We start from the raw sequence: 19,234 nt of genomic DNA on the forward strand, positions 1-19,234 counted from the left end.
GCTTTGGTGAAATGTGAATTTGGTGGATAACAAAAGAAAATACCCCAAGCACACTGTTGAATGATATTTATTGATTGCGGTAAGTATTTAAAACAGTTGGAATCATTTCACTTGATTCTGATTGGGCCCTTGACAGTGACATCACCAGGTGTGGCAGTCAGCAACTCTGCTCTTTGACAATCATAATGTCCATCTTCGTTGATCTGATAAGAAAATAATAACGACATGACTGAGATGATTTCTGTCAGATGACTTTTCGTTTAACATATGATAAAGAGTGAAAATGAGGTCATGTTAACCACAGGTCACATTTCATCTGTGAACAGAGATAAAATGTGTCAGGAGTTAACGGGTCATGAACAAACAGAAAGAGGGAGAAACAGAGACAGAGATCTTTTTTTAAAAGAATGACATCATCCTAAAATAGCATTACTTTCCTGTAGCTAAACTTGTCTGTCATTTGAGGAAGATTCAAGCCTATATAAGCCAAGATAAATGTTTTATTTTAATCATTATCTGATAAAAAAAAACAACCCTCACATTACCGCAGCATTGACTTTATTTATTTTACTCAGACTCACAATATTTCCTATGTAAGGATTTTATCTTATCTTAATCCTATCTTCTATAGTTTTGTCAGTATTTTTGGCAATATTGAATAAGAGCATTGCTGCTAAATGACCTGTTCAAATGTAGAACTTTATAATTTCCCATGATATAACTATTACTTTCCTAAAAAATCACTAACATCTACATGCTTATTACTCGTAAAAATGAATCAAGACTGAACTGGAAAGCTTCATTATTTGAATCATGAAGCAATTATTTGTCTAATTTTTTATTTTTTACAAACAGAGGGATGTGCAAGTATTATATCCTCCTTAATGCAGGCTTGGGTGATGTTGAAGTAATGTGTGAATACTGGGAGTGTAGAGCAGCTGTGTGTACTCACTGTCTCTGGGCACACAGCTGACACTCATTTGCATAAGTGTTTCCATCGCTGCCACATACAGGAGAGAGGTTCAAAGGACACGCCACAATCTCTGCCGTGTCAGGACAAGTAGGCTGGCAGAAAGGTAAACATTTGTCATTTATATTCTATAATAGATACAATAATACTAACAACATTTTGGCAACAAAGCTGTAGCTTCAGTTAAAACAAATCCAATCCCTGAAAGTACTCAAATATAAAGTTTCTATTTAAAAATATGTCACCTTTCTCATGAGTCCAGACCTCTCTTCTGCACCTTAAAAAAACAAAGAAAACTTAAAAATATATATATTAAAAATAGTTCATATAATAGTCAAGAAATAAAAAAGGCCAAAGAAATCATTTGGCCTTCAAATAGGTAACTACACTGATTCAAACTGTGCACTAGAATGAGAAACTACTACTATTGTATTGTTAATATGTAAAATGTTCACTAAGTGTAAGAGTGCATAGAATTTAGTTTAACTAAAGTAAAACTGACACACCTGACATAACAGCCCCATATTGCAAAATGCGTATGCATATGTAACTAAGTAACTAACTAACTTAATTATACTTTACAGATATTTTGTCTGTGACATTTGACTGTTGTTTTTGGTGATCAGTGTTGAAGCATAAACCCTTCAACTCAGTGTTGTAAAACAATAAAACTTCATTATGTCAGTGTGCTTCTACAACTGCAGCTGCTCCCCGAACGAACAAACCCCGATCTAACACAAATATAATTTCATTTAAAAGTACCCCACATACAGAAGAATGATTGTTAGTTTAGAATAGAGGGCTTTTCTTTGTTACCTGCAGTCACACAGATGAGCAGAAGTCCCAGAAAAACAACTCTCCCGGTCATGATGTTGGTGGATGAATAACTCGGAGTGACAGGAACCCGTGAGTATGCTTCTCTTTTTAAAGGCAAATAAAATGTGTGTGTGGTGGGTGTGTATACGTGTGTGGGAACACAGCAGATGAAAATGGACACACAGACGCATGAAATCTCTAGAAACTTAGTCACCAGCACACATTAACCCACACACCCAAACATAAACTGATCTTTTGTTCATCCAGTAGCTACAAACTTCCATGTGACAAGCCCACCCTTTTTTTCTTTTTTTAATCTAGCACACAGGTACTGTGAAAGCAAAGTCAAAGTAATCACATCGTGAGCCTTTTTTTTTTTTTTGAAAATGTATGAATTTATTAATGTAAAGAATAACTATACACAATGGGTAACAACCACAAACGGCCATAATACTTAAAAATGTAAACAAATAATAATATTGAGCATGAGAAGAGAAAAATCCCTACCTTAGTACTGTCTCGCTCTCTCGTTAACTTGCTACTATCTCTGCTTTTGACTATTTCACTCATTTTTCTCGATCACATGTAAGCCTTTGTTCTCTATTTCAAGTTTCAAACAAATCCTTTTATGCAGTGGATTAACTTTGTTTTGTCTGTATTCCAGTGCAGAGGTTTATTTTTACATGTCTCTTCTGCCATGATTTCCACTTTAAAATAGTTGAAATAAAAGACTATACTAAACCTATAAAGTGCTCAAATTTAAAACAGGGGTTTGGTGGGATGGGGATCAGACCCTTGGTGTTGGTAACAGAGTCAGCCCCAGAGCAGTTATCCCCGAGATATTGGAACCCCCTTCCAAGATTCCGCATGAAACAGAGCACCTGTTATCACCTTAAAGCCTGGATTGGACTTCTGAACTATAAAGCATTACAAGCAAAAATATTATTTGACATGGTCCTCGATTTTAGCCTGGCTCACTGACTAGCTCTTATAAACAAAATATCTCAACAGCTTGTCCTATATTAGAGCTACTGACAGCACAGATACCTTCAGTGTGGCAGTTTATGGACGTGGACAGAGTAGAATTTGGCAACATGACCAGAGGATAGAAAGAACTTGCAGTCTAAATAAGACTGAATGAGAGCACAAGTTTGTTTCACGCTGTTGACAATGAGAATAGGAGGATTTTGACTGAGCTGATGGATAAAAGCACAACACAAACTTTAAAAAACATTTGCCTCCTCCAGATTATGCTGGTTGGTTAAGGATACATATTCATCTTCATTTGGCACAGATACTGTTTGTTCACTCCACTGGTAACATCTTTTTTTTTCGACTTGACGTCACAAAATTGCTACTGTACATAATATCCACATCGGCACTGGCTCAGGTCTGAAAAGCTTCCGTGGTACCCTCGCACTGATGTTTATAAAAGCACATCCTGGTCACACTCAGATCTGGCGGCATGCTTTGGTACACAGAAAAAAGGCCGGACAGTCCAGGTGTGTGGCCCATTGGAAAGCATGCACTATATATTTCCATTTGACTTTCAAAAATTCTTCAGTAATCCTTAGCCCTCCTTTGTCCGAACAGGACAGAGTGAGTAACAACAAGCCAGCATAGCAGACTGTACATCTTGTGCATATAACAAAGAACCACAAGATTTTTTTTTTGTTGTTGTTGTTTTTTCACGATGAAGGACACACTTTAAAACAAAACAGTCAAGTTTCTCTATACACACAAAGAAATTGGGCTTTTTTGTGCTTTGATGCATGTTGGTATCTGTCTTATACATTCCTTGGCAGCCTACATACATTGTTGTTTTAATGGAGTGCTCAAATTTCTGTCTCCACCAGTTTAGGCACTATGCTGGACAATGTCAAGGACACCAAGTACGACAAATAAAAACAAAACAACTTGGTTAGCAGTTCTTAATTGTTATTCGAAGAAAAGTAACTCTGTCAAGGTTATGTTTGCCTGGAGGAATTAAATTACCTTTAAAAATGTAATTAGTAAAAATTACTATGCTGATGATTGCACATTTGTGACTGAAAGTGGATTGTAAAAGCTTTTTTTTAACCATCATTTGATATAGAAAAAAATCCCCCAAACTGCGCTTGGTAATGAAAAGAAATCTAGAAAGGTTTGACCCTGAATAAAAAAGCAGTCAGTCTGTTTTTAACCAGGTTAAAAAGGTTGAACAGGTTTAACAGCTGGCAGTGACTGATCCAAATTTGTTTTTGTTTTTTTTATATCATCCTGATTTCTCCATACAGGCAAATATATAAACACCCTCACTGACCACAGCTAACTACTTTAGGAAATGGGTTTAAAACTGAGAGATCTTCTGCCGTCCCCTGGGTCTTGCCCATTGAGTGGGTAGCTAGGCTACACATGCTTTCCAGTCTAATACAGCATTAAAATTCTGCTGTCAGTTCAAGTGTTCTGAGTCTTTCCTTTCTTTCTGTCAATCTAGTGAAGGAGAAGCACCTGTCTCCTACCCTCACAGAAATATCTCGTCATCTTAAACATAATTATATATATATTTCTTGCATTGATTTGCATTGAGCTTTCATTGTTTCAGTGTCTGTCACAATACCTGCAGTCTCTGCCTTTTCAAGAGGCTGTGCATTGAAATGCAGGTCCACTGAGAAATGATGACAATTGAAAAAGACTAAAAAGTAGAAAAAAAAAATGAACGCAGTCTGTCTCCCCAGAGTTTAGTGGTCCATCTTTTCTCGGTCGTGGGGAGGGTGGGCGAAGCATTGCAACTCCCACAGATGGTATGTTGTGGAATCAGACACAGCTCTCCCTGGTCTTGTTGTCTGTGAGAAAAGAGTTCAGCTGGGAAATGTCCACTACAACAGCGTCCCGCTTGCTCAGATGGACATCTTTCAAGTGGTCCTCATCACTTTGGTCCTTGGCAAAATTTACAAACACCTGGAAAAGGAGGGCGAAGAAGAGGAAAAACAAATGAGCATGCTTAAATTGAAGTTGGATGTTCATAATGATTGTTTGTAAGTTTGCTTACTTGGTCTAAAGTGGTCTGAGAAACAGAGTAGTCCTCTATGCTGAGAGCCTCTTTGTTCTTTGAGAGCAGGGAGAAGATTCGGGCGAGAGAGGTGAGGGATGAGGGAAGCTGGTACTGGAGCATGTTGCGGTGCTTCTCCTTCAACGTGCTCCCTGGTAGCTCCCTTTCTATGAAGTCCATTACTGGCCTAAGGTCTGGGTCTGGTCCCGCCACCCGTAGGATGATTGTGTAGCCATCTCCAAATCTAACAAGTATATTAAATATATATACATTCAGTTTTTTTCCCTGCTATGGGGCTGAAGACCAGTCTTTCCTTCATATGAATCATTACTGCAGCTGACAGAAATACAGAATCAGGATTGCTGCCATATATAGTCATAAACATAAAATAATACCATTAATCTTGCTAAAAGTGTAAAACGACTTTTTGTGAGCTACAATGTTGTGAGAGGTGATTTTTTGTGGTCTCACCTGTTTTTGAGGTGCTGCACGCTGCCCAGACAGCGGAACCTGCCGTTGACCATGATGGCCATCCTGGTGCAAAGAGCTTCACACTCCTCCATACTATTACAAGACACATAAGAAAAATATTCATAAGGGGGGAATTAGAAAAAAAAAAAAGAAAGAAAAAGAAAGAATGCCCAGGTAAACAAACACATGGACCGGAAGGGCCTGTCGAACCTGTGAGAGGTCAGGACTACAGATCGCCCCTCTTTGATGATGCTCAGGATGGCGTTCCAGAGAGCACGACGTGCCTTGGGGTCCATGCCTGTAGTTGGTTCATCCTGCGAACATGTAAGAGCAGGTACTCAGCTGCTGCTACACAATCATATTTACGAGACAGTTCACTGACTTTAGGAGCTTTAACATTCAGCAATGCTTTATTATTATTATTATTATTATTATTATTATTAGTTTCACTGACCAGAAACACAACAGGTGGTCCTCCTATTAGAGCAATAGCAGTAGAAAGTTTCCTCATATTTCCTCCACTGTAGCTGCCAGCTGCCTTGTCCACATACTTCATCAAACCCAGTTTACGGATGCCCCAGTCTGCCACCTAGTGGAGGGTTAGAGTTTTGCGTGTGTTAAACTGACTTCTGGCTGAAACATGACATCATGGCTGAAAGTGTTATCATTATCAGGTAAAGTGTCTAGTTGAAATACAAAATAGGAAAAAAACCCAAACAAACAACAACACTGCACAAGTAGAATTATAGGTGTAGTTTACGTGTAAAAGGCAAATATGTATCACGTGTGTATGCTTGTTGCTGACCTCACAGACTTCCTTCTCGGGCACTCCTCTCAGGATAGCATAAAACTCGAGATGCTCTCTGCCAGTCAGTAGGTCATTGATAGCATCAAACTGAGGACAGTAGCCCATGTTCTGATGGACTTCATCTATCTCTGTGGTTACACTGCAGTTAGAGAAAATAGATTAAAGTGGGTTTTTTAAGTGATATGAAGAAAGAAAAAGAAACCTGAAATGTAACACCTTTTCATGAATTAAGTAGTGTTGTAATCTACATAGTGTCGTATGATATGACGTCTTTTCTTGTCTCTCACCTCTTGCCAGCCAGGTAGGCCTCGCCACTTGTTACCACAGAATCTCCTGTCAGCATTTTGAAGGTGCTGGTTTTTCCTGCTCCATTCACCCCCAGCAAACCAAAACACTGCAGGAAAGAGGAAGAATATATTCTACTTAATATTTCACATTCAAAATGCCATCTGCTAATCCTTAACTGAAAAAGAAATTACTCATCCTCATATGTATGAAAGCTAAAAGACAGCAATACCTCTCCAGGAGGGATGCCAACACACAGCCGGTCCACTGCTGGCTTCTGTTTACGCTTGTAAATCTTGGTGAGCTGTCTGAGCTCCAGGATGTCTGACTGTCCTCCACCGCTGAGGATGCGCTGTCGCTCTCTTGCCACATCCTCATCTTCCTCTCCGATGGGCTTCAGATGACTAGTGGATGACCTGAAAGTTAGGGAGGAAAGGAGTCAGGTCTGAGTGTTGTGATATGGAGAACAAAGTTTAATGCATTTAAAACAGAATAATCACATGTATGTAATAAGTTTCCCCCACCTGGCCTTGAAGCAGAAGTGATACTGAATGAGGACGGTTATACAGAAGAAGACAACACCCTCAATGGCCATTGCAAACAAGTTCTTTCCAACCATGTCCCAGGCCAGAGGAGAGCGGAACCGGTTTTCACCTACAACAGGACATACATTTTAGGAACAAACACTTATTTTTCGTACCTTGTCAAAAACTAATAAGAACACATTTATTGCTGTAGTTAACAACTGCCTGCTGTATTTACCGAATCTCTCCAGAGCATCAGCCATTGCTTGATTCTTCACCATGTCAATAAGTCCTCTTCCCAAGCAGAAGTGAGGGAAGATGAGGAACACATTCTTCAGGATATCATTAATGCCACCGATTTCCTGAAGGAGGAATGAAGGCAGCATTTAGCCAAGAAAGGTTGAAAATTCAATGTCAGTCATTCAAAAACCTGCAACTCTAGATATTTTTGAGTAATTCCTTATAAATTTACAAGTCTCCTGCTACTAATAACTGCTTACATTGCTTCCAAACAGCTCGAGAACAAATGTGGACACGCTGCCGTTGATTCCTATCAGTATGTTGACGCTAGTAAGAACCACGTAGGCTGTGCTGGGTATTTTAAAAAAAAATGAAGCTGGGTACATCAGAGGGGTGATTGACCATCTGAAAAAAGACACAAACAGAATTTTATATGAAAACAGGTTAAAGATAAACAAAAACGGAAAGAGACAAAGAAATTGTGTTTGTGCCTAATTTACCCATATAGTAGCAGCAGCAGAGCCAGCACAGGCAGATTGGTGGAGGAGACGTAGGCGTCTTGTTGGAAACACACAAAGATGATGATCACCAGTGTGGCGGGAACGATGTAGTTACACTGCAAATGGGATAAAAAAAAATTAATTTCAATAAGCTAGATGTTCTATCACGACTGTGGTTTTCAAGTCTTTTTCAAGTCTTGAGCCAAATGAACCTTAAGTTTAGAAAAACTAAAATGACTTACCATATCCCAGACAAAGTTGGCCAGCCAGTAGAGGAAGGGTTGCACTCCACTAATGAACTGCATGTGTTTAGCCTTGTTCACTCTCTCTTGGATGAGAAAGACCACAAAACTGGCAGGCACAAAGGACATGGCGAAGATGACGCAAATGGACACGAGCACGTCCACCGATGTTGTCATCCTGGAAAAGAAATAACAAAAGACACAACGGGAGTAAGGAGAGGCCAAAGAGATAGTTAAACCTTTGAATTCCGCACTGTAGTCACTGTAATACTCACAACGCGACTTGTGAGAGCTGCTCCTTGGTGAGGTTGAGTGGATGATTGTAGGCAGTGATGCCAAACTTTGTGGGGTCTTTTCCACCTGGCAGACTCACCCGTAGAATGGCGTTGTTCATCACATTGAGGAAGGAACCAATGCTGTGCCAGCCTTTGTTGTTAAACCAAATCTGCATTAAGAGAGGCAATTGTGAGAGTTTCACTTGATGTAACATTAGAGACTAATAAAAGGAGCTTAGACATAAAACAGCAGCTTGGAGATCAGCTAAGTGTTACAAGTCTATAAGAGTAAAGAATGATTTTTTTTAATACCATAAAAGTCAACAGCACTCATTTATTTTACCCCCTCTTGAGCACTTATTATCTTTCCACAGTCAAAGTAGCACTTAAAAAAACCCACTTAGGTTCTAATGTTATAGTGCATTTGCTGTTATTTTGGACACCAAATAGTGCCAGACACCATTTGCATTTAAAATGTGAAAGTACAAGTACAAGAAAAATACACATTACTTGGTACTCTGTAAGAAAGAAAACATAGGGCAATAAATCTCACCAATGTGGAGGGGAATCTATGTAATGTTCATTATCTATGACATACTCAACATAAATAGCATGTAGGTTGAGTATTACACATTTTGTGTGCAAGATGCAGGTTTAACAATGGCATTGTTGAAGGAATTGATCAAGGAGGCTTAACTGTAATGTCCAGAGCCACGTGCTGTTGTATAACTGCTGTCTCGTGTGTGCGTGTGTGCATGTGTGCGTGTGTGTGCTAACCTTGACGTTATTCTTGGTGTCCAATCCTTGGATGAAACTGGAAAGACTGTGAAAGAAACGATCTGCTGCAGCTCCCTGGAGAATGGGCGAGGCAGCAGACAGAAGAAGTGAGCCAAGTCTTTTTTAGCACATGTGTAAACTGACACTGCTCAGACTTGTAATAAGATACCATGTTTATCATCAGTACAGCTGTAATTATAACAGCACAGACAGACCCCCTGTAAGAGTCTTATCCCGACAAAATCAAAGCAGGCCATTATGGAACGGTTTATGGATTATGTAGTACATAATGTAATAAAATCTCTTACTCTTTCAAGATGGAAACGTCTCCTCAGCTGAGCAATTGCCCGATCAGTTTCATCTGTATGGGCCAGAAATTGCGAACTCCTTGCACCTAATGAGAATCCGCCATATCTGCAATAGATTACAGCCATTTTAATACTTTGAAAGGACACAGCGGAGAAGCACTCACTCAGTATTATTGATTTGTGAAGGAACTAAAGATGCATCATGTCTGTTACTGTACCTGAACTCGTTGACCCAGATCTTGTTCTTCAGGCTGTAAGAAAGGAAAAGAAATTACTCAGTGCTTGATAGTTGCTTGAATGAGAACAATTTGCATTTAAAAATAAAATCAAGGTAAATAATAATAACATGTCAGAGGAGGGTTACCTCTTGCCAATGATCTGAGCGTAGGTCTTAACCAGATAGTCTGAAACGTTTCTGCCTGTCAAATTCTGCAGAGTGTCTGTCTCACTGAGCTTCATCTGGATACAAAAACAGACAAATCAGTTATTTTGTGTTCATTATTCATCTAGTTGGTTGCTCACACTTATTATATGACTTTTGTTTTAACTGGTTTTAGATTATATTTGCCATCTCAATTTCAATTATTTATTTATACAGAGCCAAATCACAACAACAGTCGCCTCAAGGTAATTTATGTTGTAAAGTAAAGACTCTAGAATAATACAAAGAAAACAGAGAAAATATAATCATATGACCCCCTATGAGCAAGTGCTTTGGTAACAATGAGAAGGAAAGAGCTCTAACCTGTGGTGGTGGAAGCCCCCCAGCTCCAGATGGACACTCGGGCAGCATCCTCTTGCGCCCTTCGCAGCTGCACTCACACAATGGAGACGGATTCTGCATGGTCCAATTTCCTTTGTCAAACATGTCCTTCACACTTTGAGAGACTTGAGGGACCGACCACTCATCTTGAACTGCAGTGCAGGGAATGTCCCTTGGGCATAAAGGGGGCGCTCATATTAAAATCTCCAATTTGTCCATATGCATTGAGCATTCTTCCTGAAATTCTGACTGATTCTTACACAATCTATAATATAGATCTAAATATTTTTCCTAAATGTAAGTTAACTCACGGTATTGGCTGTCCTTCCATGCAGCGTGTTCCAAAGCCAGGTTCTGCTGTCAGAGCTCCAAGCAGATTGTTGGTATGAGGGTCTTCAGGCATGTCATTACTGCAAAGGCACAAACAAAACGCATGTAGGAGAAATACATGTTAAAAGAACATCGTCACAAAATTCTAGTTAGCATTTACAGCTTTGGTAAGAACACTTAAGGATAGGCAGCGCTATGTAACGTTTTACATCTTTAATGGGCTGAGGAAAATGGGCTATTTTGCAAAACAATGGATTAAAGTTCTTTGCAGACAGATTTTATCTTACCTGATGAAGGTAAACTGTTCTCCATACATGCCAGGATCCAGAGCCAGGGTGGGGTACTTTCCAAATGGAGGAACGATCAGGCTGAAGACCAAGGCAATACACACAAACACTGCCGGAAGCACAATCTGAAAGATAACAGCACTGATGTTAAAAGAGAAAAATACAGCTATTATTTTATAGAATCAGAATCAGCATCAGAAAGACTTTATTTATCCCCAAGGGGCAATTAAGTTAGTAGTTAGGAAGAGCCTCATGATTGAGCGAGGCATAAACATTCATATAATGGCTAGCACTGTGTGCAGAGCCCATATATGTGGGTTTAATGCCAGTATACCTGGGCAAAGAAGCCCTTCCTAGAGCGTCGAGCATAGAGGAATCGTTTCCACAGTAGTGCTACAAACTGCTGTCTCTTCAGACTCCAGCCTTTCACTTGGTATGACCCTTTGCCATCTGTTCCACTAAGCCAGTCGGTCTCACGGGATTCTGGACACAGACAACATGATACCCATCAGCAAAACTGCAGTGTGACAACATGGAAACATAACTTGTGACACATGGATTGTAATAACTTAATGTCTGCAAATTTGTAATTTTGTTTATATGTATATATCTGGTAAAATGAAACTTTAGGTACAAGCATAGGCTGAAAGATTTGATGAATGATAGCAAAAAAGATCTTTGCTATCACTGCACTTCATGCTGGGTAATCCATTTCTACCTGGGTCACCTTCAGAGTCATTGAAATCAAAGTCATCCTCAGTGAAGGGCTTCAGGCAGCTCTGGTGATCTCCGAACGCATGACGACGACGGGTTCTGGTGGGCACGACTCCATCTGCAGCCACATGAGAATCAGTGAGTTAAGCTAAACTATTTAAATTCCATTGTTTTGTCTTCTCTATGTTACCTGATGCTTCTTATTTAAGACTCAATGTACACCGCATTTAATTTCTAATTATTTCATCTAATGTTTACCAACAAATGGTGTTATAATGTAGATTGCATAGGAGACGTTAGGTGTGGAAATGTTGGAATAAATATCCCAGATTTACCTGAGAGCTCAACTGAATCCACTCCACTGTCCTCAGCCACTTTCAAGAAAATCTGAAGAGTTAGAGGGAAATAAATTAAAATACTGGCTAAGGTGAAAACAGACTGCAAAAAATAATGCAAATGACATATAAATATGTAAAAAAGTTAACTCCAACCAAATGAAAATGTAGTATCTTACTTCTTCTAGGGTGGTATCAGATATTCCATAACTTGAGATTCCCAAGTCAGTCAGTCGGTCATCAAGCTCATGAAAGAGCTCCACAAAGGCGCCATCTTTTGCAGCCTGGTAGGGCAAGACATAGGCGAGTTCATGGCCGAGATCCTCCACCAGGCGAGCCTCAGGGACATGCTTGAAAATCACATTGGAAATGAGGGAGACATCTGTGGGGAAGAAAAAGCAGAGAGAGTGAGAAGTTAGTAAACGGACAGAGGTCATTTTAGATTACAGCTTTCCTTTTTGGAGCTCAAACTGATAATGTGGGCTTAATTTTATAAGAAAGACAGCCACTTTGTTATTGATTCTTACCAATAGTAGTGGTTTCACTTTCTGGTTCACTGCCAAGACCAGCATCTGAACTGCTTTCTGATACACTGTCCTCCTGTTTAAAAGACAAGACAATGTTAAGAGGGAAGAAAAAGACTAAATCAGTTGTCCTTCTTTAGCAATCAGCATGTATATTTTCTATTTTACTATAGTAGAGTATATTTCTGTATTAATGATACAGAAAGTTTTTTTTTCTTCTTTTGAAAAAGTTTAATATTGCTTTTTACATTTCTTGTACCTTTTCTGTTTTCTTGCTATAGGAGACTGTGCTGGCAGAATTCCTGCATGACTGTAGTGTCAAGTCATAGTCTCTCTTGACCAGGGTCAGGTAGTAGCCTGTCCCCAAGTGGGTCTTCAGGAAAAGAGAGGAGCCTACGCAACACAGCTTCCCGTGTGAAATGATGGCAATGCGGTCACCCAGGATGTCAGCCTCGTCCATGTGATGAGTGGACAGGATGATAGTGCGGCCTAAGAATAGAAAAAACTGAATTTGTCATTTCATTCTTGGGGGTGGATTTCTTGACTCAAATTCTATGTAAAACTACAAAAATAACAAGCTAAGACAATATCAGTTCTAGTTACCTTGTCTGTATTTGAGCAAGAGATCCCAGATGCCCCTGCGTGCGTAGGGATCAACACCAGCTGTGGGTTCATCCAGAATCACAACCTTTGAACCACCAACAAAAGCCAAGGCCACTGACAGCTTCCTCTGCATCCCACCTAAAAAGACATCAAGAAATAAAAGTCAGAGACAGACTTTCTGTAGAAGCGTTAAACAGGAAATCCCTTTGCACAACCTGCCCACTGAAATAAATCAAATTTAAACTGACCGGACAGGGTGCTTGTGCGAGACTTTCGTTTGTGAGGCAGTCCAACATCATTCACAATTTGTTCCATTTCCGCCTTCACCTTCTCCTCTGAAAGACCCTTCAGGCGGGCGTAGAACCAGATGTGTTCCTCGACTGTCAACCTGCATTACAGCAAACAACAGTTCACTTAACAGCCAAAGCACAAAAGACTGTAAGTTTCCACAAAAGTCTGTCCCCAGTAACGCATACGTACATGCTGAAAAGTACGTTGTGTTGAGGGCATACACCCAGATTCTGCCGGATTGTGCTGAGTTCAGAACGAATGTCTTTGCCGAGAATGTAGGCTGTGCCAGAGGTGGGTGGAAACAGCCCTGTCAGGATTGACCTTGATCAGAAACAAGAAGGAAACACAAAAATACAGTCAGCACTTCAGCTGAGCAAACTTTTAAATCCTTTATCAATTGTCAAACTCTCAGCTCAGCAAAACTTGGGAGTACTGTAGACAACATGTGCACTATCTTACATAGTTGTGGTTTTGCCAGCTCCATTGTGTCCGAGGAAGGAGGTGATCTGTCCCTCATAGAATCTCAGGGACAGGCCGTCCACGGCCAGTTTGTTTCCATGGCTGTAGATCTTCACGAGATTCTCAATGTAAACACCTGGCTCTATGTGGCTTGGCTCTTCCTCAATGCAGACAGCTGCAAATCAGACACAAAAAAACAGCATAATTTATCCTGGTTTGCCATCCAAACTTTAAGTAGTTTAAAGTGAAGATGTGTTGTATATCTAAAAATTATGATAATAATGATTATGATATGTACCATCAGCGTTACCCTTCTTTGACAGAGGGGTGGAGATGTTCTTGTTCTCTTTTTCTCCACACCAATATGTCCTAGTGAAGGGAAAATACCAGGGCCTAGGGATCCCATACTGACCTGTAACAGAATGTATTGTTTGTCAAATAATTCATATTGCTCATGTGCAATTTGTCCGCTAAAGGGAAAAATACCCAAACTGCAAAGTTTTTGCACAACTCACCAGGGAACACAGCTTCAATGTACCAGGTCATTATTCCGTACAACACAGCGTCAAACAGCATGAGGCAGATGGAGGTGGTCAGGTTGTAGCTGTCTTCCTCTAGAGGGCTGGCAAGTAGGTTTGACCACTGTATTCCCACTCCTTGCTCCTCAAAGAGGGCAAAGTACTCACATCCAAAACCGAAAGCCACAGGAGAAAGGAGACTCTGTGAAAATGAAAGAGCATTCAAATTTTAGGACAGAAAATTATGCCTGCATACAGCAAGCTTGTTTTTAATCACTATATTCAAACATAGAAGTAATATTTTAAGACAAAGGCACGAGGAAAGAGTACAAAATGCAAAAGAATCATGTTTGTATTCATAAGTGTGTAATTAAATCTATTCAACACACCACAATAATTTTTGCTCCAAAGCCCACGTAGTCCTGCCAGGCAACACAAAGCACGTAGGGCAGGTAGAGAGTGAAGTATATAATGCCACCGCAGGCGGCTGCCAAGTTGGCACGAGAAAACAGCGTGCTGATGAGAAAGCACTGCATGATGGTAACTACGCCAAACGATCCCAGGAAGAGAAACACAACGCCGGAGTCACTGTAAGGCAGCAGGTTACCCATCTGAGAAGGACGTCAGACAAAAGAGACAGGGAGAGAAAAGAATGATGTCAGTTGTTTTCCACCTTTTAATTAAATTTGGAGACATCATGGAAAAAGAGTGACTTAATTGTGCTGAGTATGAACATCTGCAATGATCAGTGCGAGTATGTTCACTTGTTTTCTATAATTTGCTGACATTCCTTCATGGTGACATATTGGGCATACGTGTGTGTGCCTGTGGCTGCACCAACCTTCAATAACATCACCAACAACCCAGCGCTGATCAGCAGGGGGATTAAACTGCTGATGAACCAGCTGAGCCAAAGGGTGCCGTTGTTCAGTCCCATGATTCTCATGGTCTCTTTGAGGCGTGCCTCTTTCTCGTATACCACTCCCTTGATGATGATAGCTACTGAGTACATCCATGCCAAAGTCATGAAGAGAGGCATTGACCGACTCATCACACGCAGGAATCTGAAAAAGCGCATTGAATGTTACACACATATCCTCTGTAGAACTGAAACACATTCTTTTTTTAACCACAGCATTCACTTACATATCATCAACGTAGCAGGGGTAGGGCATCTGCTGAATGTAGATTCCTGTCTTCTGCTTGGTGCCGGTGACAGCTCTGATAATTCCTTGTTCGATTACATCCTGCAGGTAGGAAAACCCACCCCAGACATACCGCAGGTCCTCAAAGGGGTCTGCCCTGGGACCAGGGTCCCAATATCTGCAAAACAAGATGAAAATCAAGAGGGTCAAAGGAAAAGGGAAAATAAATAAAAAACGTCTGGTCAACACGGCCACTTACCCGTCTTTAATCTTGTTTGTTCTCTCCACATTATCGATGTCCATACGGATTTTGTAATTGACATTGGGTGGCAGGTCAGTGCTGTTGTTGTGGGCAATGTCAGGGAACACGATTCCAGCCCAAAACCTCTGGTTATCAAGAAGACCCATGGACTTGTTGACCAACCGCTCCTCATTAGCCACTGGCTCCAGCTTGTCCAGGTTCACACACTGAAGGATTTTGATAAAGAATGGTTTTAATTAGAGTTTAGCTAGAAAAAAGGCACTTTTGCAATAACTTTTATCTGAAAATTGTTCATACTGAAGACGCCATCAGCCTGCAGACATCCAGTTCAAGTGTTAAATCCTTAACAGCTCCAAAACAAACTACTCAGCTCTTACAAATGCTAAAAAAGTTTCAGCTCAAGTAGTCACACAGTTTCTCAGAATTACATTTATTTAAACTGGAAAACAGCAATGAACTTTACACCCTATTGCACAAACTCAGGTGCTTTTGTAACCACACCAGGATTGTTTAGCTGATTTGTTGAGAGCTCCTACAGATTAGCTTCAGACTTTTTTAGTTGACAGAAGCAGACTTGTACCAGATCCTCCCACAGCAAGTCTCTACTATGCCAACAGAAAGCTAGAAAGCATAATGAAATGTGGGTGGACGATAACAATTAAAATACATCATATGCTACATATGTATGTCATTTTTGACTGTGTACGGTTGTCCTCGACACAGTTCACAGTGCAAGAAGCTTCACACATCATATGATCTTAAAGGGTGAAACGGTCAGTAGGTCAGTGAGTTGTTTGTGATTTTGCTGAACATGTAATTGACCCTAAGTGAGGCTTTTTAAGTGATTTGTATTGCATTTGTGCATTTAATAACATTATCCGCAGTGGCTAGAGACAACAGGTCAGACAAAACCAGGTCAGATTCACATTGAGATTCACACTAAAATGATCAATTACAGTAATAAAATTATCTATCTATGGGAAGTAAATAGCTGTGAGGATCTGAAAGCAGTTCAAATGCACTGAACAGTGGAAGATGATGGCAGATTTGTACTGTGATGCCAAAAAATGTGAAATTAGCTGTTATTTTTCTGCATGCATGAAGACCTATTCTACAGACACAACTTCAGACTCACGTTATTATGGCTTTAATCCCAAAATCTCAAAAAACATGGCAGCACATGACAGTTTGGTGTGCACTTTTTGCTAATACATGCTTTTATTAACACTAACCTCCATGAAACGAGAAATGGTCTGTATGGCGTGGTTGGTTTCATTGAAGACATCTCTCCAGGTGTAGACCGATCCTGCGTGTTTTTTGTTAACTGAGGTCTTAGAGAGGAATGCTGCTATATCTGACACGCGCAACTCAGTCCCACTAAGCTGGGTGTTAAGGAACATAGCGCTGGCATTATTCTGGAGCAGGGTCTGCAAAAAGAAAAAATAACATTTAATAACAAATAAAATCAAAGTAACAATGCTGATTTTGATAAAAAATATTTAAGATGCTGGAAAAGCTGAAAGTTCTTTTTTTTCCATTTAAATGGTCTTTTAACCTTCTTCTTTTCGTGATGCAAAATGCCAAACTGTGAAAAAATCCTGCATGCATTCTTGCTTGTTTGGGCAGTTTATCCCTGACAGCAACTTATCATTAAACTCAAAATGCGGCTCATTATCAGTAAGTAACATCAAAGTATTTTTACAACCCTTCACCACCAGGTGGTGCTTTATGTAATTCCCACATGAAAATGCTGAACAGATTTCTCAGGCACAGCCATGTTATAAACTACATGTCTTCTTATTGTGATGTGTTTTTGAGAACATAATAACAAGTAAACTGACTCCAATAGGATGAATCCAGAACGATGCTCACTAATCTCGGCAGAACAAGTAGTCAACCAAGCACATGTGTGGTTGGTCCGGCTCTTTTCTTATTTGAACAGAACAAGTGTGGCCTAAATGAGATCAGTTCTTATTTTTGGTTTATGAGCTTTTTTTTCCTCAGCTGCCAAATTCTCATTTCGATACCTTCAAATAAATTCATCAAAAAAAATCCCAGAACATAAACACTCTTTGCTATTGAGGTCACATCAGATATATAATTATACATAATTACATTTCAGTAAAGGCGATCCTTTCATGTAAACAGGAAGCACACAAAGCAGACAGCTCTGATGTGTGCCAAAGGAAAATGCCCCTGCATGCACTCACCCTGACCAAGTCCATTTCCTCGCTATTCTCCATGAAGTTCCAAATCTTGGGCTTCATCTCCTCCCACATCCCTCCAAGGTCCCTCAGCACACCCAGCTCCTGGAAGGTCTTATTAACCTGAAAGACCCACCAAAGATAATTTCATTTAATGGTTCATACACACGTCTAATGGGGATTTTATATGTTAAGCGATAACTATACCTCGTGGATGATCCTCTGTGTTGCTGGAGTGTCTGGTGTATAAAGGATCTTCCCCATGAGAAGGGGCTTCAGAGCTCGCCAGATCATTCTGGAAATGGGACTGGACTCCAGGTTCTTCATCAAATTGTTACAATAAGGAGCTGAAAAATAAAAATAGAGACATTTAAATGGTGAACCTTGTATTAGTAACAACAAAATATTTGACTAACAAACTGTACTATTGTGAAACTAAATTGATAGGTGAGCTCTGGACACTTACTGGAGGAGTTATCGTAAGTGGAGATGGGTTCACTGTCATTATCGTTGCCGTGGTTTCCAAAAAGGGCCTTGTAGTTGTTGTCTTCATACCAGTTGAGAGACTTGATTTTGAGGCCCCCTCCCTCAGGATGTCCACAGACGATACGTGACACGGCCTGGTACATCTGATTTGGAGACCCTGTAGCATTTGCGGTAAGATACAGGATCTCCTTTCGCATATCCTTCCAACTCTTCATGCTGGAAAGCTGTAGTAGAGAGAGGCAGATAGAAATGTCAACATATTGATGATTGCTAGGTGGCAGTAGGTCAAATTAGAGATCTACTTCTCATGTCCTCAAAAAATCGGTTGACAATCTTTGGTTTGTCTACACAAATAGAGATAATGCTCCTGAAAAGACCTATTTTAGACACAAAATATCATCTTAAAATATTAGAACAATTTTTATTTTTCAGGCAGGAGGCATTTTTTTTTACCATATTGCCTTTTTACAGTAAAGTAACTGCATATATTTAAGACTGTCACTTTTATTTTTTTTAATCATGCAGATCCACATCCTGAATCCTGAATGACAACATGAGTGTGTTTAATGCACCACTGATCACTTTAAGTGTCATCCCATATGTGTTCAAAGTTGCTCTGCACACATTTCTTCTTCAGGTATTCTCAAATGTCCTGAATGAGTAAACAGATAACGAGCAAATTGAAAATAATATGCCCACATCCTTATTTGAAAAGGGATCGTTTGTGACAACAGTAATATAAAATGTTTGAGTGCCTGTGTGTGACGCTGGAGGTGTGAAGATATTGAAGGTTATCATCTCCTCTATGGTTGGTATTCTGGACGTGGAAGTCAAGTGCTGCACTGAGGGGTGGAGACACTTAGCACTTAGCTGTCTGCCTGCCTCAGATAAATTTAACTGGTGTTCCTGGTCTATCGTTATGCCTGCGTATGTGTGTGCATGAGGAGAGGTCAGATAAAATGTAACACGTGCTACTGCTGAGCGTCTTACATAAAAAGCAGCTGTGATGATGATATTTATCATATTGTACATCTCACATGTGTACGTTTTGTAACAAATAACACAG

General features: G+C 40.0%; 2 protein-coding genes across 4 annotated transcripts in view; both read right to left on the reverse strand.

The window, feature by feature from the left end:
- Positions 1-51: 51 nt before the first annotated feature.
- spink4 (serine peptidase inhibitor, Kazal type 4) lies at positions 52-2,672 on the reverse strand. 2 transcript variants are annotated; one of them, XM_084930856.1, is made up of 4 exons: positions 1,787-2,672; positions 1,216-1,241; positions 953-1,065; positions 52-203 (listed from the first exon to the last, which is right to left on the reverse strand). In XM_084930856.1, the coding sequence occupies exons 1-4, from the start codon at positions 1,836-1,838 to the stop codon at positions 158-160; spliced, it is 237 nt and encodes a 78-aa protein (XP_084786982.1). In that variant the 5' UTR covers positions 1,839-2,672; the 3' UTR covers positions 52-157. The 2 variants fall into 2 exon arrangements, with proteins under 2 accessions (XP_084786982.1, XP_084786981.1); XM_084930855.1 differs by having other exon boundaries at positions 1,216-1,247; positions 1,787-2,127.
- A 115-nt stretch (positions 2,673-2,787) lies between these two features.
- LOC146385235 (phospholipid-transporting ATPase ABCA1-like) overlaps positions 2,788-19,234 on the reverse strand; it is a 35,568-nt gene continuing 19,121 nt past the window's right edge. The window contains exons 9-49 of one of the 2 annotated variants that reach the window (XM_084930853.1): positions 18,149-18,392; positions 17,890-18,029; positions 17,689-17,805; positions 16,711-16,905; positions 15,476-15,684; positions 15,218-15,394; positions 14,913-15,135; positions 14,461-14,682; positions 14,069-14,273; positions 13,852-13,965; positions 13,554-13,728; positions 13,284-13,415; positions 13,052-13,191; positions 12,804-12,941; positions 12,460-12,689; positions 12,204-12,276; positions 11,856-12,058; positions 11,677-11,728; positions 11,355-11,459; positions 10,962-11,110; positions 10,628-10,752; positions 10,322-10,420; positions 9,993-10,182; positions 9,612-9,706; positions 9,466-9,498; positions 9,248-9,353; positions 8,940-9,014; positions 8,163-8,332; positions 7,888-8,065; positions 7,646-7,761; positions 7,406-7,550; positions 7,144-7,267; positions 6,906-7,035; positions 6,614-6,797; positions 6,384-6,490; positions 6,094-6,235; positions 5,743-5,877; positions 5,499-5,602; positions 5,289-5,381; positions 4,818-5,061; positions 2,788-4,726 (exon numbers count right to left, since the gene is read on the reverse strand). In XM_084930853.1, coding sequence (XP_084786979.1) covers positions 4,583-4,726; positions 4,818-5,061; positions 5,289-5,381; positions 5,499-5,602; positions 5,743-5,877; positions 6,094-6,235; positions 6,384-6,490; positions 6,614-6,797; positions 6,906-7,035; positions 7,144-7,267; positions 7,406-7,550; positions 7,646-7,761; positions 7,888-8,065; positions 8,163-8,332; positions 8,940-9,014; positions 9,248-9,353; positions 9,466-9,498; positions 9,612-9,706; positions 9,993-10,182; positions 10,322-10,420; positions 10,628-10,752; positions 10,962-11,110; positions 11,355-11,459; positions 11,677-11,728; positions 11,856-12,058; positions 12,204-12,276; positions 12,460-12,689; positions 12,804-12,941; positions 13,052-13,191; positions 13,284-13,415; positions 13,554-13,728; positions 13,852-13,965; positions 14,069-14,273; positions 14,461-14,682; positions 14,913-15,135; positions 15,218-15,394; positions 15,476-15,684; positions 16,711-16,905; positions 17,689-17,805; positions 17,890-18,029; positions 18,149-18,392 — 5,982 coding nt within the window. In that variant the 3' untranslated portion in view covers positions 2,788-4,582. Of the gene's footprint in view, positions 4,727-4,817; positions 5,062-5,288; positions 5,382-5,498; positions 5,603-5,742; positions 5,878-6,093; positions 6,236-6,383; positions 6,491-6,613; positions 6,798-6,905; positions 7,036-7,143; positions 7,268-7,405; positions 7,551-7,645; positions 7,762-7,887; positions 8,066-8,162; positions 8,333-8,939; positions 9,015-9,247; positions 9,354-9,465; positions 9,499-9,611; positions 9,707-9,992; positions 10,183-10,321; positions 10,421-10,627; positions 10,753-10,961; positions 11,111-11,345; positions 11,460-11,676; positions 11,729-11,855; positions 12,059-12,203; positions 12,277-12,459; positions 12,690-12,803; positions 12,942-13,051; positions 13,192-13,283; positions 13,416-13,553; positions 13,729-13,851; positions 13,966-14,068; positions 14,274-14,460; positions 14,683-14,912; positions 15,136-15,217; positions 15,395-15,475; positions 15,685-16,710; positions 16,906-17,688; positions 17,806-17,889; positions 18,030-18,148; positions 18,393-19,234 lie in introns of both variants that reach the window. The other variant, XM_084930852.1, reaches the window with a different exon arrangement.

This window comes from Perissodus microlepis, chromosome 6 (genome assembly GCF_051167445.1).
Source record: "Perissodus microlepis isolate ML-2025 ecotype Zambia chromosome 6, ASM5116744v1, whole genome shotgun sequence".
Lineage (NCBI taxonomy): Eukaryota > Metazoa > Chordata > Actinopteri > Cichliformes > Cichlidae > Perissodus > Perissodus microlepis.